The following is a 26719-nucleotide window of genomic DNA, read 5'->3' on the forward strand; positions in this document are numbered from 1 at the left end:
TCTGAGGAAAGGAGAACCTACTGTATCCAGATAATTTTGTGTAGGAGCCAGACAGCAACAAAAGCCAGCCCAGCCATCCGCTGCGAGTGGAACTGAAGTGGTTTCGTGGAACTGGTGACATGTGTAGAAAACAGCCTGCAGTCACAAAGTTTAGAGTCCAGGTTGAGGTTTGTTTTTTTTTCTCAACAGTTTTTATGTTAAAAGTAAATAAACTGCTCTCTGATTTTTTAACCTAAATATGTCACAGATATCTGGAGACATGGAGTGGAATATTGCCCTGCGAGGCAGCCGCAGAAACAGAAATACCTAAAATAAATAAATAAATAAATAAATAAATAAATAAATAAATAAATGCCAAGAGGTTACAGGCAAAAAAGCAAGAGATTAAAGCAATAAAGTTATTCAGGAGTGAATACAACAGAAAGGGAAAAGACAGGAACTGTAAAATACAACTGACCACAAGTTCTGTTTCCTCCTAGTATCCAGCAGATTCCAATATCCTCTGCCTACATTTTTCCTACATGCCTTATCTGAATTCTACAGCTTTACCATGAGTTCTTTCTTGTTCCGAGAAATCCAATTGCCACAGGATGACTACAATGGAGATGGCAGTGGTTAAAGTCCTGAAGTGTCTGTGTGCAAACAGCAGTGCAGAGAATCCAGAGTCAGAGCTTCACATAAGCTGAACAGGTTCACCCCTTGTAGTAGCTGAACTTAAACTCACTAATAGTGGTGTTTCATATTTTTAAAAGCTACACACATAAGAGAAAAATAAGCCACAACTCTAGCAGGCAACACTTTAACTTCACTAGAAAAAAAATAAATAACATTTTTGAGCATCCTTTTATGTACAGCAAATTTCATTGCTCTCCTGTCAGTTTCCACTGACATTTGTGTGTGCTTTTCAAACAATAACAAGGCAGCATGTAATACCAGAGATTGTTGTTGACCCATTGTCCTTTTTTTGTCTTCTGCTTCTTCTTTTTTCTTTAATGAAACTTCTGTGCTTCAAGTTGTTTTGTTTGTCTTGATTTTTTGTTTTGTTTTGTTTTTCTTTATGCATGGAAGCAAGCTTATTATCTAACATGAGAAACAAGGAACGAAATTAAACTGAAGGCGATATTACCCGTACAGGCAGAGAGAACTGATTCTGCAGGCAGAATTTTCTCTCCTTTTAACTATTTGTTTTCAGGATGCAAATCTCTGCGATCTTAGATCCTATCACTGTGGTAGTGATAATAGTCAACAAGAGCAAGTTAAGTGAAACCAAAGAAACACCCTGTTTTGCCTTGGAATGGACAGGTGTATATATTGAGAGTATCTGCAGGTTTACCCTTTGGTTTCTGTTGAAATAATGATTACACGTGATCATATAAAAGTTTATCAAGCTTCTTGATGGTGCCAGATAGATGACAATGAATGAGTTTTATTTGTTTGGTTTTGTGACAGTAATTGGAGCCTGTAACGTCAGAGGGTCTCATTTTTTCCTGAAATTATGTGCAGCTTTATTCTCCTTCTCATGTGAACTGCAATACTTTCTTCATTAGCATATGCTGTTAATATGTTCATTAAATTCATGTCACATTGTAATTAATCTGAAAATTATGTCATTTCTACAGAACCTACAACCTCATTATGTTCACAGTATGTACATCACAGGCATTTTATTTCTGAAAGAGGTATACCTCTGTTTGGTTATTAATCAAGGGGTCATTTCTGCCCAATTTACAGTGATTAACTCTTTACAAGAAATCATTTTGAAGCCTTGAAGTACGATACTGAAGAATAAAATAATTATATGTTCTACAGAGAGAAAAAATCATTGCATAGCAGTACTTATTTATGTAGTACATTTAATAATCTATATAAAAAGTATCGATTTAGATTCAGTGCACTGAGGTCAATATATAAGACTGTACAGGATGAAAAACTTAGGAGTAGCTAAAAACTATGAATTTCAGAACAGAGAGCTGATATTTGATTTATAAGGAGTAAGATGATAGTGAATCTGATTTCAGAGTCATGCCGAATAAAAAGAAAATTTGCCTATGAATAGTTGTCTAAGTCATATAGATAGAACGAAATTTTACTTATCAGGTGTTGCTGATCAGGTTAAGCTCCAGATCAACGTGACAGGTTTCAGCCCACTGTTTCATTTTCAGCAATTAATAAAAAATAAAAGTGTAGAAGACTATCTCTCCTTGTAGGTAAATGTTATCTAATATGTTTTTCTTTTTTAGCATGCTGCAAGAGGGTTTTTCTTTTAAAAGGTATATACATGTGCTTCTAGGTTTGATTTTTCCAAGGTGATTTACACCAAGTATCTATTTATAAATTCAAGCAAACTCACTGTCATCACAAGGGAAGTATTTGGAGACAAGAATTAGGGGGACCAACCGTACACATATATTTCATTAATATGAAATTTGCAACCGTGAGTGGCAAGGATTAGCATAGAGCAGGAATGACCTGAGTGATATCAAATACCAGGACTTTCTGTGGGCCCAGATTTCACACTGAGCTTTTGGCACCTGAACAGTTGATTGGCAGTCTATCAGCTACTGCCCATGCAGGTTTCATGCTGCCTTAGGTTCTGAGCCCTTTGGAGGAATTGCAGCAAACAGAAGGCACGTTCCAAGAACTACACCTTCAGTTTTTCAGGAGCAGCATAGTAGCAACGATCAAAGGAGACATTAGTGAATAAACATATTTTAATAATTGATACTATGGTTCTCTGTGAATATTGATGGTTAATAAGATGCTCACTTTAGTAAAGTGTTTCTGAGAAAGAGGAAGACCGAACGGTAAATTCTGGGAAAGGAAGTAAGGCTTGGCAAGGTACTTCTAAAACTATTTTTCAAAAATATGCATTAATCAAATACAGTATAAATTTTGTTTTTCTTCAGAGTTAGGGGGACAGAGAGCTTAGATTGTAGCCTGCTAGCGAGAATAGTGTGGCAAACAAACTTCATAGTTCTAAGAGGGAACTCAGCATATTTATGAATGGGATTATTGGTGTGGTTGCTTGCCGCAGCAGGGAAAGGATTCAGTGCCCCCGGAGGCAAATTTCCAGTCCTGTGCCAACTCATATGATTATTTAGATTCTCAAAAAATCTCTCTGAAGCCCTGTAGTGGTACAGAGAATAGGAAATCTGATGTTTCAAATAGTTGTTGAAGATGGGATATGAGAGGAAAGAAAACTTAGAAATTAAAAGTGAAGTTCATGCTAAACATGAAACTTTTTAGGTTTTTTTTAATGTCGTTTTGATGAACGTACATTTTTACAAAAAAAAAAAAATTGCACCAATGAAACAGAGCAAATAGTTGCATTTCAAGCAACATAACATATCTATTTGTCCTCTGCAGTAACAGGTTCTGACACAGGTCAGTGTGAACTGCGTGCATAAACAGATGCATTTCTACCGAAAATGAATTTGTGCGGATTATTGAAACCATAAACGACAGGAGACATCTTTATGTGCACCAAACTCTTGCCACAGGCGTACACACAGCCGCTGAGCCGTGGAAGGAAGCGCGGAGGGCAGGGTTCCGATGAAGCCCAGGCACAGCCGAGGGCTGCAGGAGCAGGCTGGGCGGCGGTGCGGCAGGAGCGGCAGGCCAGGGACAGCGCTGCCGAGCCGGGGAGCGCCGTGCCCGCCACCCGCAGCACTGCTCTGCCCGCACCGCTCCGCTCCCGCAGCGCTTGCGGCAATGGCAACGGCCAGAGGCTCGGCAGCGCTGTGGACGCTTTCCCTAGGTGTTTATTTACCCGCCGGGGTAAGGCAACCCTGCAGACAATTTAGCAACACTGAGGCTGGCGCATCCACTAAACACTTCAGCGAGGGATGAATTACGGCTTCCTGCGGCGTAACTGGTAGTTCTATTCCTGGCGGAGTTTGCACAGCCGAGTGGACCGCTCCGGGTACCAGAGCAAGCTCGGGGCGGGGGGCTGTGTAACTGCAGAGTGCGAGAACAAAGGGAACTGACCCCGGGACACGCACACGGGGCTGGCGAGGGGCCGCGATGCCGAAAGGAAAGAGCCAGGCGCGGTGCGGCGCAGCGCCGGCGAACGCCGCTGCCTGCATCCATCCATCCATCCGTGCATCCATCCATCCATGCTCCCGCTCCCACCCGCGGCCCGGCGGCGGGACGGGACACGCCGCTCCGCTCGGCTCCCGCCCCTGCCTGCCAGCCGGGCGGGCGGGCTGCCTCTCCTCCCCCGTCCTCCCTCCTCCCTCCGCCGCTCCCTCCTCCTCCTCCTCCCTCCGTGCCGCCCGCCCCCCCCACCCTCACCTCAGCCGCCCCCCTCTGTCTGGCTCCCCCCGCGCTGTCTGGCGGCCCCCCCGTCCCCGCCGCGCTTCTCGCGAGAGCCGGGGATGCCGCCGCCGCCGCCGCCACCGCCGCGGAGGGGGAGACACTCGGGGGGAGCCGGTGACGTCGGGAGTTTTCCTGAAAGTCAATAACGAGCCCGGCGGAGGCGGCGGGAGGAGCCGAGAGCGGGGCCCGGGCGGCTCCGGGGTGAGTGCGCCGGGGGGGAGCCGCCGCCGCCGCCGCCCTCCTGACCCCGCGCATCGATGTTGCGGCCGCGCTGCCCGCCCGGGCGCCTCCCTGCGTAGCGGGGCGCGCAGCTCCATGTAGCCGCCGCCGCCAGCGCCCTGGGGACGGAGCCGCCTCCTCCCGCCCCCGCGGAGACACCGGCCGCCAGGGACCGCCGAGCCCGGCGGGGGGACAGGGGAGGAGGCAGCGGCGCCCTCCCTCCCCTTCTCCCCCCCGAAGCCGCCGCCGCCCTCGGGCTCCGCAGCAGCGCCCGCGGCGCCGCCGCCTCTGCAGGTACGGGGCGGGAGGGGCCGGGCGGCGGCGGGGGCGCTCGGGCGGCGGCGGGGGCGCTCGGGGAGGGGATGCGGGGCGGCGGCGCGGCGGGGCCGGGGCGGCGGGGAGCGCGGGGCGGGGGCGCCCGTGGCCTAGCGCCGGCGGCGGGGCGGGAGCGGGGCGGAGGGGCGGGGGTCGCCCCGCCGGGGTGCGGGGCCGGGATGGGGAAGGGCGGGGCGGGGGCGTTTCGGCGGGGAGAGAGAGTTATGTAACGGGGGAGGGGGGGCGGCAGGGGCAGGGCAGGGCGTGCGCCCCGGGGGCGCTGGATGCGCGGGGCCGGCGGTTCCCACGCGGCGGCGGGGCCCCTCCCCGCCTCCCCTCCCGCGCCCGTGCGGCGGTGCCGGTGCTAGCGCGGGGTTTTATCCGCTGGGAACTTCTGTGCGTGTGCGCAGCGTGCCCGTGTGTGTGCGCGCGTGTGCCCGCGCAGCCCCTGCGCTAAGAATAGCTCCGCGCCCCGCGGGCCGCCGGCGGCAGCGCCTCGCACAAGGGAGGATGATGCTGCCGCCGCCGCCGGCTCTGGCTGCAAGTAAACAAACCGGCCCCCCCGCTCGCCCCCGCCCGCCCGCCCCGGCCATCATGGAGGCCGCGGCCCACATGCAAAAGTTGATGCGCAGCCGGCTGCCCGGGTGACCGGCGGTGCCCCGGGCCTGCGGCGGGTCCGTCCGGGCGGGTCCCGGCAGGTGCAGCGCGGGGCGGGCCCGGCCCGGCGGGATCCCCGTGCCCGCACGCTGCGAGCTCTGCCTGCCGGGGGTCAGCGCGGCGCCCCTCGGCAGCGGCATCGCAGCGCTATATATTGTACTTTAAATGCAAATGATCGTGATGTAACGAGCACTACCGGGCTTATAGGCTGCGGGGTTGCTTTGTATGGGCACCGCTTCTTAGTTTACTTCTGCATGGGAAGCCAAGAGGCGTGAAATAGCCAGGACTGTTTCGCGTTCTCCCATGATACGTTGATTAAACGTAAAAGGAGAGAAATCTTATTTCCCCAGGGGTGGAAAGGATAAACTATTTGATCTCTCTTGACCTTTATTCTAGTTTTTTTTCTTTAATGTATTTCTTAGTTGACTGGCTCCTTGTGCGTATCTACATCATCACATAATATTTATGAAAATGTGTCCCAGTCTCTGTTTAAGAGTTTTATTGCAAAAATTATGACGTGCCTGATACCTGCACTGCCAACTTTTTTTTCAGTACTGAGGAAACAGAGCAGTCTCTTCTGCTAATGTTTGTTTAGATCTTGTTAAAACTTTGCTAAACATGGTTCCCTGCATCTTGCACACAGAGGGTTTTATTTCATAAGGCAAGAAGCATGCAGATTAGTAGACCCTAACTTATGACAAATAACATTTCAAGCATCATCTCCTGCTTCTGCCAACTACTCTATAAGCAAGACCTGCTCATTTACAGGAATATGGAGTGTACATGAGGTAGAGAAGGAAGCTTATTTTGGCTTTTAAAGTAAGTGTACTACTCAACTTTGTAGGACCGTTTGGTTTTGTTTTTTAATTAAAAAAAAAAAAAAGGTGGGAGCCTATAAGTCAATCCCAATATCTTTAATTGGATTGGATCACTAATTATAGTCCATACGGATATATTTTGGTTGGATGCAACCAGTAAGTCGAGTTCAAATAAGGGCCAAAGAAAAACTTCAGAGATAAGATGCCTCTGTTTCCTAGAAGGCTATGTGTATTGTTTGAATAACTTTTTTTTTTATATATATTTTATTTTTTTCGTCTGATGTGAGTGCATGGTGTACGTGTAAACACAGATAATATTAACAAGACTGTCCTGTTTTAGAATGTTTATTCTATGGTGCATTACTCTAACTAGGTTTGAATGGATTGAGTAGTCTCCTTAGTTTCTTGAATAGGTTCACAGAAAGTAGTATTTCAGTGTTCTGCTCTCTCATTTGTTCTGCATTTTGGGGCAGATTAGGTGTTTTGGAGCAAAATTCTGCTATTCTAGGGGAAGTAGGTGAGAATTCAGGCAGGTACTAGTTTTGACTTTGCTCCAGTTGAAGTAGATACAGTTACAAGGATTGGTTAGCATTGATATACACTAGAAATTGACTATTTGACACTGTAACAAACACTTTGTGAATGAGAAAATACTCTGGTGTGTTTCACTCAAAACCACTCAAAACCACTTACTAGAGCTCTGCAGTTTGTAACCCAAGCTTCTGTTTGCAAGACACTGACCAGAAACTGTATCTTGACTTCCTACTGTGTTTTGCAACAGTATGTGTCTGAAGGTTCTATTATAACCAAAATATCCTTCAGACTACTTGGAATTTGCCTAAGACTAAGTGACTGTGTTTTCTTTCACTTTCTGGGTGTGCATTTTCCCAGTTTAAAGAGACCTGCTGAATAATAATTTATATGCCCAAGATTATTTGTGAAATAACTTTGGAACACTCTGTTGTTTTGGAAGTTATCAACCATTACTAAAGTGGTTTGTGTTAAAATGGATTTGAAGATTCTGTGCTGTTCTGAGTATGAAGATACAGATTCTTGTAACTGTTTGCTTACAGTTTCATTTTGTGCTGTTAATGCAACAGGTGATGTGGACTTGGCAACATGGTAGCCTAGCTTTCCTTCAGTTTTGAAACAGAGACCCAATGTTATTGGGCAGATTTTTATGGCTCAGGCATGCTACTTATTTTAGTCCACATTGGAGAGTGGAAGGGCATGGACGTATACTGACTGAAGACTTTGTTGTACCATACTTTCATTTTGACATGGATAGTGTATAAATTAATTCATTTCATATGAAAGTAACACACCATGCTATAACTGCATGTTTTGTAGGGAGGTTGGTCATGTATATAACATAAGTCCTCTGTTTGCTTTTTTCCAACTAAAAAATAAAAATTCTGTTCAAAATGTGCAATACTGCCCTGGTGAACTACAGCAGCAATTAAAAAAGAGGGAAATAGTTAAATGTGTCCATCTATGAGTTTTGTTTAACTTAAGAGGTTGTTTTTATTTTCAGAATTTGTATGAACTTTACCACCCACTTCTTGTTGAAGTACTGTCTTTTATAAGAAAAGATTGCCAATTTAAGTGTCCTTTCAAATTATTCTAGAATATTAGATTAATTTGTGTTATGTTGGATTCTCATTCTGTTAGGATAGGCCTAAAAGAATACCATGGAAGAGGCAGGGGGTGCTTTCTAGCACAACATGTAGTTCAGGAAGTTTTGCATTGCTTGTGAGGAAAGGTGTGGTTTCAGTGAGAAACTTGCTTGTCGACCAATGTGTTTTCTTTTTGCTGTAGGGAAGAGACTTCCCCAGGACCACAGAGTCTCCTTGGTAAATAAATGTGTTGCACAAGTTACTCTTCTTTGCAACAAGTTGTTGTGGTGTAAAAAAGATTACCTTTTGAAGATAAGTTACACAATAGCTGGAAAAGCTGATTCAAGCTGTTTAAAAATTAATGTTAAAGACTGAGAAACAACAACAAAAACCCCCAAAATAAACACCAAAAGCCCCTCAAAATCCCAGCTCAACCCAAAACCTACTAGCAAATACTGAAACGTTGAATGTGAAACTTAACTTTTTTTTTTTTTTTTTTTTTTTTCTTAGCACAGAAATGAATCTTTAAAGTTTTGGTTTATGCATTTATCTTGGGTAATTGTATGAACAACATTCTGGACTCCCTATAAAAGTTTATAAATCAAGCTTATTTAGGCAAACCACTAGTATGTACTAAAAAAACCTGCAAAAATAAATCCAAGGGTTAGTAGTTGATTATTAGGCATTTTTTTTCTTGTTTCATGACTCTAGATCAATAAGTATAGGCATTTATGGTGCATGCCTAGGATTTTAAACAGATTATTTTTTCCTTTATTATTTAAAGATGTTGTTCAGGTGTAGCAGGAAGATGTAGCAAAGTTAACACTTCCAAAAACGTCCCCCAAGATTTAATAACATTAAATGTTACAGGCAAGGAGAGTAAGCATACTTGGCTTTTGTATGTGAAGGTGCTTACTTTTGCTCGACTTAAATGTTTCTTTGAGTTTTGTTGTATTTGTGTCAACATTTGTTATGTATAGGATAAATAATTTATGTTGAACCCATCTTGACCAATGTTCTTCTTCCCCATATTTCTATGTGAGTGTCTGAGTCACACTGATCAAAAACAGCATTAAGAACATATTGTTGCCCTGTGATTTTTTTCTCTGTAATATCCTGACTAAATAACACTGGTGATTTTTAAATACTCTTAAGAATGCAAATGGGACCTCAATATTTTTTGTCCATTTTTGAATTACTTGACAGCCAAAGTTCCCTGCATTTTCCACATGGCATAGGTGTTTGAATTCCTCCTATATCAGGAGCAGAGGTGAGCACCCTGCTTCAGCTTTAGATCAGTGAAGATCTCACCACTGCCTTTTTGTAGGGGTGGAATGTCAGTGCTCAACACTCAACAGCTCCTTGTACAGGTGGTTTAACATCACAGAATTAATGCAGTAGCTCTCAGCTGAGTTCAACAATCTTGCAAAACAATTTCTACCAACCAAGACACATTTATTTTTTTTTCCCTAAACATCCAGTGTGTTTCTTGAGATATGTAATTGTTACAGCTTGCCTCATGAGCTTTTATTGAAATTATTAGATCCTTTTCTAAATGTATTGATATACTTTGAGAACAGAGAATTGTGCATGTGAGTTTCATGTGATCTGACTTTTCATATAAAATTTGCCAAAGACCTTCACCTAGTGAGCTCTGTATGTAAGTTAGGGTTGTAGAGAATTCCTTCTGTCCTTGGGATATCCAGGTCTAAGGTTGATGAAAATAATGCATTTTGAGTGAACAAGAAAATCTGAAGGTTTTAGGTTGGGAGTTGATTATGTTGTAGTCATGTTGCATTGTCAGGATTTGACAGTAAGTTCAGCAGTGTTTGGGTGCTCTGTAGAAAAGAATCCCAAAGTTCATTCCTATTACAAGACAATTCAGAATTTGATTTGTTCAATGTAGACATAATAAATAAAGCCTACTATGTAAGAGTTCAAAAGAAAACTATTTGGTAGACATGTCATTGAACTTTTCTCATCTTTTATATTGATAGTTTGAGAACCCTTTTTTTTTTTTTTCCTCCTCAGTATTTTCTTGTTACTCATGAATAGTTCAGATATATTTCTAGTTTTTTATTCAGTGGTGTGTTTGGTGTTTTGTGCACAATACTGAGCTGTGCTGCAGAAAAGTTGCCATCACAGAAATAATTAAATACATGGGTTTAATGAAACTTTGATTTGTATCTCTTGAAAGATCTTTCAAAATCTCTCCTAGAATGACTAGGAATTTCTAGATTCTTTGAGCTTTTGAAAATTAAGTTAATTTTTTCCACTGAGTCTTCTAGAACATAGAAAAGTAATTTTAGTTTGTTTTAAAAATATGGAGCTTATGTTTATTTTTTCTTCTCTGTTTGAGTATGTTCTAAACTATTTTTTTTAAGAGCAAAGGAACCTTGTCTCTAGAAGGCAAGGATTAATATTCCTACATTAATCCATGGCAAATTCAACTTATTATGTGTGTTTTGAAGGGTTGAGTGAAGTAACATTATCATAGTTGTGATACTCAGCTCAGCTAATCCTTGTTTTGACTTCCTCTGAGTCTCAAAACTCTCCCAAGATCATTGCCTCAGTAATTTTTTTTAATGCATAATTTTAGCCCTCCCTTCATCTTTTCTACTTGAAATGTATTCATTGGTTTCATTTCAGACATGCACTCTAATAAGTTTTATCTCTGCTTCTGTCTGCTTTTCAGCTATTGTTTTATGTGATTTGGGGGGGACAAAAAGGATTTAAAGCATTTTTGTCAATAAACACAAGGCAAAACAATGGGTTGTTAATGTTTCACATGGGATCTAAAGAAACAATTTAGTTACATTTAGAAACTTCCTTTATACCTTGGTAAACAAAGGCAAGGGTGGCTTTGTCCACCTTGCTTTAATTATACCTTTGTCCCTTAAAATAACTTGCTTTGTCATTGTAAAGGGAAATAAAATACAGAATGATGTTTTCTTTCCTGATAAACTTATTCAGTTGCAGAGTCTAAATAAAACATCTAACTTGTATATTAATATTTCAGTATGCCTGCATTCTCCTAACTAGGCTTATCTGAGCATATATTAGTTATGTGAAACTTGTTGACATACTGAAAGTGAAAGCAGAACACTGTAAATATTGAGCATGCATGTAAACATGCATTAAAAAGAGCTATTTATGTTTTCCAAAGTATGTTGGTTTTCCTTACCACAAGGTGTAGGCAGTGTCATTTTCCTATCATGTCCCTCATTATTCCAAATCTAAAGTTACAAAGTAAAGTTGTTGTGAGTGAATTTCTAATGCCGATTTGTTCAAGTTCATTGTGGCTTTTAGTATGAAATGTTGTTTAAAAGGTATTTGTAATGCCTCTCGTGGAGATACCTTGGGATTTTTTAATATTTGTTTTAAAAACTGTAAATATGTCTACTTAGAAATTACTTTAGGTATCTTTCAGAATTCTAATCCCATGTACATGAAGTTCACAATTTTATAAATTTAGGATAGATTTTCTTTAAATAATCTTTTTTTTTTGCTCATTGCTTTGTCTTGTCAAATCAGTTCATTGTTAGTGTTGGTTTAATACCGTGGTTTTGTTTTTGTATTTCTTTTTTCAATTTTTAATTGACTCTAGTAAGTTGGACAAATACTATCTACCTAGAGGTTTCTTTTTCCTCAGTCTAAATTATGATAGTATTTAAATCAGTCAGTATAACCAGAATTCCAGAATAGGTGGTGTATACATGCTTCATACTTTTTAGATAAAGCACTCACCTGAGTGTGATTCTTCCACTAACAATATAGTCTAATTTGATTTAGCAAGTTTTGTAGGAATCCCTGTTCTGTCATACAATCTTTGGTTTAATATTTGATGATGTGCAATATATCCTCTAATTGTTCGGCCAGCTTTGCTGGGGAGGAGGATCTACATGTGTTTTTCGTATAAATAAAACCTGGATTTCAGCTTCCATTTCTAAAGATAAATTTGGTTTTAATTTAGAGCTTTGACATTTTGAATTCCTTGCTCTGGGAGTGCAACCTGCATTGGAAACAGCTACAGCCTGCTTAGTTGTTTGGGAGGAGTCAAACAAATTTGAGAAGAACTCTTAATAGCTTGTTCTGCTGCAAAAAACAAGCCCCCCAAAGCAAGGAAACAAATATGATGGAAGCCACTGAGAACTGCTTTTTTGGTGATGTGGGTATTGTGTGCATGTACAAAATGATTCAGTTACTTTTCTGAAAAATCAAGAGATGGAGATGATGAGATTTGGCTCTGCTTACATGGGGGACCAAGAATCTCAGCGAGTCAGACAAAGGGAATCAGAGAGGTTCACTTAGTGTTCTTTTCTCCCCAGATATTTAACTAAACAAATGATTGCTTGTAAAAAGGGAGGATGGTACTCGTATATTAAAAGAACAAGGTTGCATGATTCACTGAATTGATAATGGTATATGAAGTTATGGGGATCATCTCTGGAAGCACTGAAATTGATTCTCCTGGTATTCTCTCTGGTAACTTGAGTTGGTAAATGTGAGAGTTTCTGTTTTTTTCTCAGCTCCAAAATTGTTGAAAGTAGAAGCCTGTGTTTATCAAAGTTCTTACAACAGAGAACTGAATCATACAATTTACACTGAATTTATGGGCACTGTCTTCTTTACTCAGCTGTCTCTTGTCATGGGGAGAATGGGAAGATGCCCAGATTTCAAAGGAGTCTTGTCTGTTCTTATGAATCTCAATGATAATTCACTTGCACATAGTGGTTGTTAAGTGTAGACCTGAGACACAGTTTTTAGTTCTTCTGCTTGGAAGGGATTTCTTTCCTTCTCACTATTCACCAGGTCTCTGTAGGTAGCTGACTGGTGTGATGGGCATGAGGGCCTCCTTTAAATTAAAAACAGAAGCTGGGGAAAAGCTGTCTTTCTACTGAATGGTCCATTCCTCATTTTAATTGTTGATCTTATAGCTCCCATATGGTAGCATCATGAAGTAAGATAGTTCTTCTCTATATTACTGATATTCCTAAAGTTCAACATTAGAATTGAGAAGATATTGGCTAGTTTTTACCATGGCTCAGGGAAACTTTGAGCCTTGGCACAGGGATCTAGAACTCTGTTACTTGTAGTAGTCTCTGCTAAATCTTTGGTCAGAAAGTTGCCTTTTCAACCTTTACAGCTAGGAACTTAAAAGTATAATGCTAACTCTTTAGAAGTGTACTGAATTGTTTTATCTCACACTAAAGAAGTGCCTTAATAACTTCCTGAAGAAAAAAGGAAAAGTTGTATATTTTTAATACGATAAAACCCCCCAGCAGTTGTTTGCATAGGATCATAGAATCATTTAGGCTGGAAAAGATCATTCCAACCACTAACCTAATAGTGCCCAAGTCCACCACTAAATTTTGTCCCTTAGTTCTTCACATCACTGATTTTAATGGAGTAAATTTGTACATCTGTTTTGTAAAATATGCTGACACTGGGTTCTTGTATGTATTGTGCATATACATGACTATCTGATACTGTCTGCAGAATACACACAATGTACTGTTGGAAAATATATCTTTCAAGTTTGATAAGATAAAAAAAAGTGGGGGAAAAAAGCAGCAATCTAATGTTCTGTAGTTGCTGGAAAATATGTGAAAACAAGTCAAGTTCTTCCCTGTAGGAAGCACCTGTAATGCAAAACATTGTCAAATTTGGTTCTAACATTTTTCTCCTATTTCTGTGGGTTCATCCTATATAGCAGTAAGGTAAACTGTAAAAATTACTGCATACCTGGTGCTGTGACTTCAAGTGCATTGGTAGAGCAGAGTTGATTGCTAACAAGTATTTGAGTTCTATGCCAGGTGTGTAGAATAAACATTCCTGTAGCTTTTCTTGAAGTAGATGAGCTATAGATGAAATGCTGTTTCCATGTGAGAGTTCTGTGTGTTTCAGACAACTCCTTTACATCTATACACAATTCTTTATTACATCTTCAGGGAAGATGGCTTTTGTGTGACCATTTTTCAATATAAGGCCAGTTTTGGTCACGATAAGAAGTAATTCTCATAATTCTGCTCTTCTGGAGCATTGGTGAATGACTTTTAGAGTAAAGGAGTGCAGCTTTTAGAAAGGCTCAAAGGCATTTAATAAGGGATAATATTACAGATGCTTACAAATGGCTTCTTGAAAGTGTAGTGTGCATATATAACCTTTATTTTCATTAGCTTCTTAATGCTTTGATTTATCTCCTTCGGCTTCCTATGTAATTCAGCTTGACTTTTAATTACCCATTAATGGAGCAATCAATACAACCGTAGAACTGTTGGTAACCCTGAAGTTGTTTCTGGTAATACTGTGAAGCTAAACTGGGGATAGTGCAGTTAATTTTATCACCATATTTGTGTGATTTTTTGTATTTTGGGGATTTTGTTCAAAGTTCAGTAAAGCAGTGCATGTGATGGGTGGGATGCAAGCCTACAGACATAGTCAGGCACTGTCTGACATGAAAGTCGGTCATAGATCAGATTTTGATTGCGTAACACTAACTTAATTGTAATCAGTGGGTAAATAGGGAGCTTCAAGCATGAATTCATTCATAAATCGTGGACTGATTGATCAGTCTGTGGGCAGACAAGATTATTGCTGCTTAGTACAGAAGTTAATTTCTTATATCTATGTCTTTACCAGTAAGAATAAATCATTGCACATCAAAAATGGAAAGTACACTAAATTTGCCAAAAGGGTAAAATGTATTGCAGCATGTGCCAGCCCAAGGTAAATGTTATATTACTTCTTGTGTCTTTATAGCTGGGAAAAAATATTCAATATTCAATATTCAACTGTGGTTACTTCTCAGAGAATGCAATGGAAGTCCCGTAGAAAACTGGACTTAGGTTGGGTATTTGGAAATTGATGTGCTTACACTTCCTTTCCAGAACAACTGCTCTTAGGTCACAGTTGTTTGACACCCACCTCTGGGCTTTGTGAAGATTTATGTGTTTGTAATAAGAGCTGATGCTGTGCTGCGGTGATCCAGAACAGCGGAACAGCAGCCTGCTTTCAGGCACGTGTCTTAATCTGTCAGATCTCTTTTCATGCACAGCTGATAGACTTGCTTATCTCGTTTGAAGCATGCAAACAAAAGTTCTGATAATGTCTGACCCAGAAATGAGCTCTCACATTAGTAAAGTGCAGGCTGGGGAAATGCATGCTTTGGTTATTTCTGCTGTGCTGGCTTGCATATAATATGATGCCTAAGCAGCTAAGGTTAGATCAATTAACATCAGTAAGGCATTCTCATGTCCTTCCAAAATGTACATAACATTTTCTTTTAACTCTTATGAAAGCTTAAATGGGGTGTGTTTCTATAGACACAGATGTGTGGTGTCCTGCTGGACACCACAGGGTGTGATGCCAAAGGTTGTGTGTCACTGCTCAGGTCTCACTGTCATGTCTGCCAGTGCTGTGGGGATGTCTCAGAGACACAGCAGTCAATATTACTTAAACTTTACAGAATTAATGGGTTTAGATTTGTGGTTTTTACTTTTATGCATTCAGATTACTGAGTGTTTTTGAAAAAAAATAGTTTAAAGAAATACAAGGCTTAAATGGGCACACTGGAGTGTTTCTGTAAAATTGTATTGTACTGTATTTTGTGGCATACCACCTGAAAAAATACTCATGCTAAGTTGTATTTTGCATGTTACACCATCCATGCAGAAAAGCCTTCCATCTAGCTTCTGTGTCATGCAAATACATGTATTTCAAAGGATAAATAAGAACTAACCTGTAGGTCTGTAATGGTTCCATTTTCAGTTTGTACTTGATTGTATTAAAGAAACTGATTTCTCAGTGCTTTCTTCATTCATTTGTTGCACCAATTGCTTCTAACACAGTCATATTTGTTTCTTTCCTGTTTATATATGTTGGTCAGTCTACTAAATGGATATGTATGGGCTACATTTGATAGCACTAAACTTGTGTGGGAGTTCTTGTTCTGTGCCACCACTGTGTATCTGTGTGCTCCTTTGTATAGAGCTGTAGAAAGAGAGAAATCCCATTTCTTGGCTTCTCACACTTTTCTGGATGAGCATTGTTTGAATGCTTCTCTTTATTTTGAAGGTTGGAGGGGAAAGGCAGTTTGCTGGCAAAAGGAAACATCTACTGGCCTCTGGCTTCTCTTCCTACATAATTATAGTGCTATTTATCTCTTCTTCACAGCTGTTAGGTTAGCTCTGGGAGTGAGGTGGTCAAAAGAGAGGGTTGTGGCTTCTGAGAGTGGTATGTCCTGTTCCAGGACTAACTTCCCTTCTGTGCCCTGCAGGCTGAGGTTTGTAGGGAAAAGAGCACTCCTGTCACTGCCTAGCTTAAGGCTTTGAGAGAACATACACTCCTTTCTATAAACAGAACATTTGGGGTGTTTTTGGTTAATTTGTACTTAAAAGAAGTTGTTTTTCTGTTTGTGTACTTGGAGATGATGCTGGTTTTGAAAAACTTGTAAGTTCAGGATTTGTATTGGCTACAATAGTATTATAGTGGAAATAGCAAGAATGTAACCTTTCATTCCCTTTTCTCACTCTCTTAATGATTGTAGGTAGCCATAATAGAGGATGCACTTGTCCATTGCATGGGTTCTGACAACTGTGGAGCAGGGAAAGCTCCTGTGTGTTCAGAGGTGGGCTTTTGAAGCAGGGCCAGCAGCCTTTAATTTAACAGCATCCTGTGCATTACTACAAGAGATTTCTGCTGTGTGCCTTTTATAAAAGTGCCATATGACTTCAATTTTAACACATTCTGCTGCTTTTTAGTATTGTAGTGTTCATGGAAAATGTGCTGTAAGACTAGAAACATGATTGTGTTATATAGTTAATTAAAAATAAAGGCAGATTTTTAATATGAGCTCAGTCAGTGAAATACATCAACAAAGACTTTTTTGTTGGCTGTCAAGAGAAAAAAACAGAAAAGACTCAAATTCTTTCTCTAATATTTCCTTCCAGTCTGACTCATCAGTAGAAATTGTGAAGAGCTGCAGAAGAGAAGCCAAGCAGACAAGCTGATAAGTCAAAGAAATACTCTTTTGAGTTTGGGGTTCAGAGTGGAGTCATCATGAGCGATGTTACCATTGTGAAGGAAGGCTGGGTACAGAAGAGGGGTAAGTTCTACCTTTTAATGGGAAGTGCTTCTCTGTGCAATGGTATGACATGGTTACACAGATGAATGTTCTTGATTTATCTTCTGGTCTGGAGCAAGCCAATCTGACCATATGGTCAGATTAAGGCCTGGTTGGTATTGATACATAACCCTCAGCACTGCCCCAGTTTGTGGGGTAGGTGACAGTGCAGAGGAAGTTTGACTCAGTAATTCCCACTTCACCTTGAGCCTTGTTGCTGCAGCTGCTGTTACCTGTGCATCAGGCTAAGCTGGCTGTTGTGGCAGCTGGAAGAGGCAGTAATAGAGCTGTGCAGTCAAAGGTTGCCTGGGAGCTGCTGTAGATGGGATATTTTGTGTGAAATTTCCTAGATGCCAAAATCATTCAGTCCAGCTCAGCTGGTATTACAGATGCAAGTAGTCCCAGTAAAATCAACATAACCCTTGCATAAAGCTCAGCATAAAGCTCACCTATTACTTAGCAGACCTGGAAGCCATATGATTAAAGAATATGTTCCTAACTATAAGCCAATATGAAGTATGATTTTCTGTTATATTGGAATTCTTGTGATTCTTGAGATGTGTCTTTAAAATGTTTTACCATGTGATTTGCAAATTTAGGGAGGTTGCTGTATGTTCAGCTTTGAATGTGAAACCTCTAGAAATATCTGGCATTCATATCATGTGATGAACTTTGGATGAAATCTTCTGTGCTTCATGCTGCTCTGATTTAGGTTGTGGTTGCACACGTGATTATTTTCAAAAGAATATGACCTCTCTCACAGAGAGGAGGTGATCTGGATTTTAAGGTGATTTATGCCATGAGTTTCTATGATCCTAACCCAGAAAGATTAGACTAAAATAGTGGGAACAAAATTACCCTTTAATTTACAAAGAAATCCATTGCTTCACTAGCAGTGTGTGAAGACAAAGATCATTATTAAATTTGTTATTGCAGATTGACATAAAATGTCAAGGAAGGCAAGATAATGAGAAAATTTTATTATTCCTGCATAAATTGTATTTCAGGATGCATTATGGGTATTGTAAATGAAAATGAGCTAAACAATATTATGCTTAAGGCCTACTTCCTATTTTGGAGTATATACCTGTGTTTATAACAAACAATATTTTGCATGACAGGAACTATTTAAACATTTAAATTATTTTTCCTTTCCACCTTGTTGTTGTTTACTCAATTTGGAAATCTGATTTCCTTTTTTGATTCTTCCATATAAATTTCTTTCAAATGTACTTGAATGGTTAGGGTGCTCCAAATAATTTTCTTTTACATGACATCAGTTCTTTCAGGTAATATTTCTCATTCTTATTGCAACTGCTATCAAGTCTGTAAGCAGTGGATATGCATATATTAATTACTGGGATCCAGAAAGGGACAATGTACACTGAAGTTCAATGTCTTACTTAATATTCAAAATTCTGAAATGCTAAATAAAGTTTTTTCTTCTCACCCTATTTTACTATCAATTAATTGAAGAATAGCCCACCAAGTTGACATTTTTAGGTCAATTTTATTAGTAATTGTTTTCTTTTCCAACTAAAGACATTTCATGGCATGCATTTTTCGTTATCATAAATAATTTTGAATTTATGATTTTTTTTTTCTTCTTGCTATATGTAACTGTGTAGGTTTTAGTGGAAATTTTTAAATTGCATTTAATATTGTCCTTGATTTTCTTTGACTTATCCATCCTGGTTATTGGTAGGTTAAAGTGTTTCTTTTGTTTGTTTCTGAAAACAAAAGGAAAAGTACAGTTGCATTTCACAGTGCTAAGAATTTGTAAGTGTTTTATTCAATGGTTACACGTTTCATGTAATAACAACTTTTACTCTGACCTTGCTCTGGAGCAAGAAAATCGAAGTTCTTAAGTGCATTTGTTAAATTTTGCCAGGAGAAAGTATCCAGCTTTAATCTATATTCTGAGAATATGCTCAGTGAATGCTTATTTTGGCAGCTAAATATTTTCTTTCTCTAGAAGCATCGTGGGATTGGGTAAAGCTGTCTTGCTTCCACAGGTGATCAGTTACAGTTTTAAAGTGAAATCTTTGATCATTAAAACGTGATACTCATTGGCTCAGTTCACAGGCTGCTTTTGGTAGGTACAAGTCACATTCCACTGGAGAAGGTGAATGTGGGATCTCTTCTCCAGGCAGACACAGAAAAATTCCAGCCCCAATGACCAGTCCTTTGGACAGCCCCAGCCAAGTGTATGGTGCAGCATAAATTTCTGAGACTCCAGACTGAATTTATCTAGAAATAAAGCTTGTAAACCCTTCCTGCTGGGAACATAGGGGCCTGGGCTGCTTCAGTTGGGTGATCTGTTTCCATTATGCTGAATTACTTGGTCATGTGACTATAGCCCTGGACCTTTTAAAATTGTCCCCTTCAGCAGTCAGTATGGTTTGTTGTGCACGGAAAGGGAAAAAAAAATCCAACTTCTTTTTTTGATTCAGCCCAGTCAGGAGTATGAGGATGACTTGAAGGTATTGGGATGAAAAATGGTTTTGAGGAGTTGTCTAATGAGATGGGCCATTGCAAAGGCAAGTTAGGTGAACTCAATGTAGAAATGAGAGGGGAGGACTAAAAATAGAGCTGGGGATCTCTGTCTGAATTGAGACTCTGCTGGAGAGAGGCTACGGAAGACAGGGTATGTTAGTGCATCCTGAATGGCTGTGAAATGCAGTGAAAAGATGTTTGCTTTATTATTATTTCTAGTGCTGTATCCATGTCAGTAATAGAAGGCTGAGGGCAATATGTTTGTAAGGTTTTAAGCCTGCTGTTGAGCACTGAAGATCAGATGGGATGCTACACAGTTGGCTTCAAAGCCCTGTTTTTCTGTGTGTGCTTGAATGAGGCACCCATTAATGTTTTACTTAAAGTTAAGAAATGGCAGAATTAAGTTTTTTTTGAGACTGATGACACTTGGGCTAGTCTTTAGGAGAAGCAGTTTCAGTGTGGTGAGAGTAGAAGAAATTGTGGAAGAGTAAGCTGTTGTGTATGAAAGGTCAAATGAGCAGAGATGACGGGCTGGAGGTGACGACTTTGGACAAGAGAAGACACAAAGCCCATGGAGAAGCAGTGCCTGAGAAGCTTGGAGAACCTTGGGTCCCAGGTGAAAGGAGACCCTGAAGCACAGTGATTGGGTGTGCCTGAACAAGTAATGCAGCCCAGCAAGAGCAGAGATTTGGAAAATGGGATAATTGGTGATGGGACTCGATATCTGTCTACACTTGGTGCATTTGTACAGTGAGGTGGGTGTTAATTTGGACTGGCTTCTATCTGCTTCTGTGCCCCTTTGGCATGGTAATGCTCCTGGAGTACAACATGTGACTTTTAGTCTCATCTGAAAGGACCCAGGTTTGTGCACCGTGGGACTGCATCAAGCAGCAGATGAAAGTGCATTAATTAGGGTGGTGGGAAGATTTGCTGCAAAAGCACTTTCCTTATCTGAACTGAAGTACTGATTCAGATCCCTGTGAGACACCAGAACTTGAGCCAGTGGGGAGCCAGCAGAGCAGTCTCCTTAGAGGGGAGTGTCTGGTCAGGTAGGAGAGGCGTGGTGATGCATTTTGTGCATTTGATGCTTTATGGCTGGAATTTATATCTTATATCCAGTGACAAGAACCAAGCAGCTCATGGTCTGTGTTCATGTGTGGCTGCAAAGATATTTTTGCAATTCACTGGCTCAGTGAGGATAATTTTTCTTTCTTCTCCAGTTATACCTGTAGCCAAATTAGGAGAGAGATGCATTGTCTCTTCCTTTATGGATTTATTTTTTAGATGACAGCAACATCTTTCCTTGTAATGCATACAGATGGAAGGGAAGCAGTTTTGACTAAAAACCTTAAATACAGTGACATGAACCTTGTTGCTGATATGCAGAAATTTAATATTTGACATTATTGCATTTAGTCTAAGTACTCTGCAGGAATTGCTGAAGTGACTTTTACATTTTGGATTTGCAGAGGACAATGTTTTACAGAGTGAGTATCTTTGAGTTTATGTAAAAGTTAGTATCCTTAATTTTACTCAACATCCTTTTACTGTATTTACTTAATTAAATTACATGATTTGCACAGAGGAATATGTTTTTAATTTATTGTTTTGGAAACAGATGTTTCTTTACATGATGAACATGCCTAGTGAGATTGGGGCTGTATCATTACAAAAGTTAGTTTTATGCTTATAATTTATGTGATATTTTTTCTTTAAAGCCAAAGTTTTCTGAGTTGTAGACTTGACCTTGTCTGTGGTCTATAATAGTCACAACAATTAGATTTAAGAATTTTTCATAACTATGCTTAATTGCAACCTAATTTCTTTATATATAACCTGTGCACAGAATTTCAATTAATTTAAATATATGAAAAGATTTAAGAGTTTCTGTTACCATGTTATTGAAAGATCATTAGGGACAAAGGAAGAATTGACACAGATGCTAACTTTTAAAGGACCCAGTTTTAAATTTAATGTGTCAGCTAACTTTGTCTTTAATTGAAAGAGTAAGGTTTTGATGAGGATATACCTAGTGTGTAAGGCACAACACCATGGCTAAATCATTGTTTAAAGACAAGGCAGTATGCCAGTTTAAGTTAGTGCTTGTGTTGCCACACTTTGATTGCCTTTCTTCTGTTTGGGATTTGGAATTCTGGCATGGTGTGTTAGGTAATGCAGTTTGCCATGGCTCACATGGTCCATGTACCAGCATTCCAATTCTGTAGAGAGGGAACCAAAGTCCAAAATTGTTGTGGCTTAACTGTAATAACTTAAGAAGTTTGATGCAATGAGATGGTGGTAAAAAAACAGATGTCATGAAGCTTTCCTGTAATGAGATTGTCCTGTAAATAGTGTATCACTGAAGTACTGTAATGTTTTTTTCACTCAAGGTTTTGCTTTTTTTTTTTTTTTTCTTCTTTTTAAAATACTTTTCATAACTTCTTCGTATATAAAATTGAAGTAGTGTTAGTATTTCTAAACTCACAGCTCATGGAATGTGTTTGATTTACTGTGATGAGATTGAGTCAACTCTGCTCTGTTTTTGTTTTTGAGATTCAGGACATGATGCAGGTGTCATGGGATTTTGAGAAATAACTCTGTGCAAAATATTTACTATTGTTATATCTTCTATCAAGAAGAATAAATAGTGTAATGGAATAAATCTATTGTTCCAAATAGTAATAGAATTGTTGTTTAAAGTACAAATTATTTATAGTCTTAGGGTAACATGTCTTCTCCCTCCTCCCCCTGGCTCAAATCCAGAAAAAGAACTGTATTATTTCATGTAGTGGACATTGGGTTTTACATTTGAACCAAGACCAAACAGATGTTGATTTTGGAAATGCACTCTGGAGATTGAGTTCATGTGGTATGTTTGAGTTGATTTTTTATGTGTTTTTTTTTTTTAATTGTTTTATTTTTTGTTTTTGTTTTTTTATGGCATAAATGCCTTGATTGGAAAATTAATCTCAGAAGTTATGGTATTAACTGAGTGTTATTCACAACCTGTCAGAAATCTTGTTTGCAGATTGTCTGAATTATTTAAACAATTTAACACACCTCTAACAAAGACAAATTTAAATAGACTATGTTGAACATCTGCTACACGAAGTAGAAGAAATTTAAAGAATTTTTTTTCTAATTGTCTTAGCAAATAGTATTTAAGGTAAAGTCTTGATTGATAAATGAAACTAAACAAGCCTTTCATATTGTACTTGTTCTACTCTCATTCTATGTAATTAATGCAAAATGTTAAGTTCCAACAAAATATATGAATATAAAAGAGGCAGTTCCATGTGGACCAAAGGGAGGAAAAATGGCACTGTGACCTTTCTTATATCCTTATATGGTAGCTAGATTTTTTTTTTTTTTTTGATTCCCAGTTAAGAGACTGCTGTATCTTCCACTCAGTGTAGAAATGGGTTTAGGTAAATCTGTAAAGTTGCTTGTTGTCAGCACTGTTTGGGGTTTTTTTGTTCACATACACTATGAGCAGGGATCTGTGCATTTAGATGCTGTTTTCCTGCAGCTATCCCACTGGGAGGGGAGGCCCTCTGAACCCTTTCTCTGTCCCACTCACTCTGTAGTTGACTACCAATATCTTCCTTCTGGAATAATTATAACCTTTTTATTCATACTTTTCCTTGAAGAGGATCAGAACCATATGGAAATCTTAAAATTGATGTAACTAGGATGAGGTGTTCTCTTTGCTAAATAACTTTATCCCAGATACTTTTTAAGTAGTGCATAGATGAGTGTAATTTTTGCAGCTCTCCACCTTGTACTATGAAAAAATGAAGCTCTCCTACTTGGGGCTGTATTGTAGATGATAGTGGCTAAAATTTTGTGCATGTTCTTTATTGGAATGTGTTAGTTCCTACCAGTAATGTGTCAGATAGAAGATACAGTTGTATCTTTGAATGGACGAAGGTGTTCTCCTATGTCTGTAATAATAGTGTGTTATTAACATGGAACATTCATGGGCATATCAATATATTTGACCATGGAACTATTGATGTTCAGATTTCTGAAAAGAAGTTAACCAAATTCAATACCTAAATCGAATCTTTGTTCATTTTCCCTGTGGTTGTTTGTAAGGCATGTTTCTGGTGCTTATCACTTTGGGCTTTTAGCTTTTGCATTTTCTGAGTTTTATGGTACAAAAGTGCTTTTGCTATTCCTGAGAGCAACAGGTTGCTTGTTACACAGGATGGGTATTTTGGTATTCTGCACCCAGTGGCCTTACATGTTCTTGTATGTCTGTTCCATTTCCTGTGTAATGAATGCTGCGTGGTTGCTCATGTTCTGGAGGTTTTCTCCATTCATGCTGGTTTCTCTTACACTACTTAATTACCCATGAGAGCAGTACTTCTAAAGAAGCAAGGTTAAACATTTTCTGTTGCAGGGATTAGGCAAGCAAGATGTTAACAATTCATTGCCCTTTTCCTACTCACAATCTTTTGGCCTGGCAGAGCTGCATGACCAGCAAACATCCAAAGGATGCTGTTGGGGAATAATTTGAGGAACCATTAGGCAAATGCATGTTTTCTGTTTATTAAAACATCTATTTACTTGAAGCTTAAATAGTCATGCTGTATAATACCTTTGGCATGCTGTGTTACATCGGTTACACTCAAAATTCCTTTGTGTTTGTGTTACTTTCACGTTGTTTTTGTAAGGATAATATGCTTGCAATATTAACCAGACCTTTTGATATCTTGTAGAAGATAATCTTCTCTCAATATACCTACATGCCAGTCCAACAAATCTCCCAAGTCTTTGTGATTTATTTTATTTCAGAAGCAGTCTGTGTACTGGTTCTTGTCACCTCAGCTAGGTCAATCAGCTTATGCCTCTGTGGGAACCACTTCTTTAATAATACCCCTGCTGTAATCGTCAAACATTATTGAGGTCAACAGCTGTGACTTGAAACTAGATTCTGAAAGAGTTCTAGGACTGGACTAAGAACTCAGAGTTTTAGGGCATGAGACAAAGGAGACTGCAGATTGAGATATTGAAAATAAGCTTTTTTTCAATAAAGAAACTTTAGGGAGAAGACCAGGGAAAAAGGTGTTACAAGCACTCAGTGCTGTCTTGGTTGTCTTTTGTTTTCTAAGAGGAATTGTTGACCCTTTATGAGCATCTCTACAAATTGTAGACAAAATGAGAAGCTTTTTTTCCATCAAAACATGGGAAGATGCTGTTTATGAGTGGGGTCTATTCAGTCTCCAAGTTCTTGAGAGCAGTTTAATCTAAGTGGCAGGCAAAACATTGTTGCTTAATTCCAACAGCAAAGACCTTAACTTGCTCTGGGTGTGATTCCTGCTTCCCAGGGTAGGACTTCATCAGCATAATAGAGGCAGATCTGTTGAGATATGCTTAGATTTTGGTTCAAGCTACATATGCATGTTTCCAGAGCTTTGCTTTGGATACAGTCATGTCTGTTCCTATGGACTTGAGAGCCCCTCAGCAGTGGGAATGGGTGAGTGGTGTTCACAATGCAAACCAAAGCTTCTAGTGGTTGATGATTGGAAGATTTGCTTCAGATATTTATTCCTTATCTGAAATGTTGATGTACCTCCAGTCTCATTTTACCAGTAATGCCAAGTTTTTCTTATTTTCCAGTAATAAATAAATATAAAATTTAATACCATCTCTTACTAGTACTACTTGCTCTATCTCTCAGCTAGTCTGTGTTATTGATTCCTTCCCTTGCAACTCAGGGCATTGTTAGCTTACTTTATATAAACCTAAGTAAATTTCTTTGTAATCAGATCATCACAACTGACATCTTGTTTACTGTAAATTCTTAGTTGATAGTTTGCTTTTTAACAAAGTGCTTTCTTAAAAACTGATAGGAAGATAGGAAATGAATGCCTAGATGCCAGAACACTGATAAGGAAACACATTCTCTTCTTCTAGGTAGATTCAGAAGATCACTTACAAATTAATGGCTGTCTTGACTTTGGGAGTAGTCCTCCCAAAAATATTGAAATACAGTATGGTAACATATTAACTGCATAAAATTCAAAAGTTCCAAGTTTCATTAGTTGTTATAATTTTTGCATTGAAATTCCAAATTGTGTAATCCTCATTTATTCACATTTGAACAGCTGAAATGAAAAAAAAAAAATACTGAGCACAGCCTCCTGAAAGTCTTTTGTCAACATGGCCACAGTAAGAAAGTTAGTGTTAACAGGAAGAATCTTCTCAAATTGCTGCTAATTAGGCTGAGGTACTGAGAACCACACCACCTGCAAGAGACTGGAGGGCTGCTTGATACAAGTGCTCTGTGATTTTGGTTATGATAAATTTATGAACAACCTAGTTCATAGTGAAGGAAGACATGTAGATGGTAAATTATATAAAGAGTTGGACCAATAGTACCTTAAATTTGGCGGTCAATGTTGTGGAAAGCTGAATTTGTCCAAGTCACAGTTTCCCTCAGATAAAATGGAAATAGTATTGTTACTTCACCCCAGAGACTTCCTGAACGTGAGTTTATCTTTGTGAAACTTCTAAACACTTTACATTAGAATATTCAGGCTTTTAAAATATAATTTTTTATAATTGAAATATAATTTTTGTATAGGAAATAAAATCAACCTAGTAGTTGAAGTTTAGTCTGAATGAGAAGAAGTGAATTTTAAAAATTTTGTTTATGCTGGCACATTGCAAAGGAGGTAAAATTTGTTAGATCAAAGAGATGACTTAAAAAAAAGGAAAAATCTTAAGGTTAGTTCTTTTGCTACATGTCTTCCAGAGAGACTGGAGGAAACCCTTGAACAATGATCCTTGGGAGAGAGTAATCTGTAGGAACATGACAGCATTTCTCCCTATACTTGCACACTTTAGATCTCATGAAACTGCAGGTGGATTAGCAGTATAATTTTACACACATGGAAATTCCTTCAAAGCAGTGTGCTTCTGTATAGCACCTTTTGCTTTACTTTGAGGCTGGTATTCACTCTGTTTTTGAACTGTGCTGGCTTTTATAATATCATGCCAGTTTATGCATGCTGACTAATATATTGGAAACTTTTCTGAACAACTTTATTCTTATCTCAAGAAACAGCAGCAGGTACTATATTTTAATTAGAAGCTTGTGAACTTGCCCTTGATGCTCTTCCATGTTTATTTGAAACTTCAGTGGAAGC

At 39.4% G+C, this 26719-nt stretch overlaps 2 protein-coding genes across 2 annotated transcripts in view; one reads left to right on the plus strand and one right to left on the minus strand.

The window, feature by feature from the left end:
• Positions 1-3718: 3718 nt before the first annotated feature.
• LOC306798495 (uncharacterized protein) lies at positions 3719-4827 on the minus strand. Its single transcript, XM_079298587.1, has 2 exons — positions 4294-4827; positions 3719-3957 (listed from the first exon to the last, which is right to left on the minus strand). The coding sequence occupies exons 1-2, from the start codon at positions 4570-4572 to the stop codon at positions 3766-3768; spliced, it is 471 nt and encodes a 156-aa protein (XP_079154713.1). The 5' UTR covers positions 4573-4827; the 3' UTR covers positions 3719-3765.
• Positions 4411-26719, plus strand: part of AKT3 (AKT serine/threonine kinase 3) — a 148583-nt gene continuing 126274 nt past the window's right edge. The window contains 2 exon segments of the mRNA XM_079298588.1: positions 4411-4830; positions 16894-17048. Of these exon segments, the coding sequence (XP_079154714.1) occupies positions 17003-17048 (46 nt within the window). The 5' untranslated portion in view covers positions 4411-4830; positions 16894-17002.

The sequence above is a fragment of the Erithacus rubecula genome, assembly GCF_903797595.1.
Source record: "Erithacus rubecula genome assembly, chromosome: 2".
In the NCBI taxonomy this organism is placed as follows: domain Eukaryota; kingdom Metazoa; phylum Chordata; class Aves; order Passeriformes; family Muscicapidae; genus Erithacus; species Erithacus rubecula.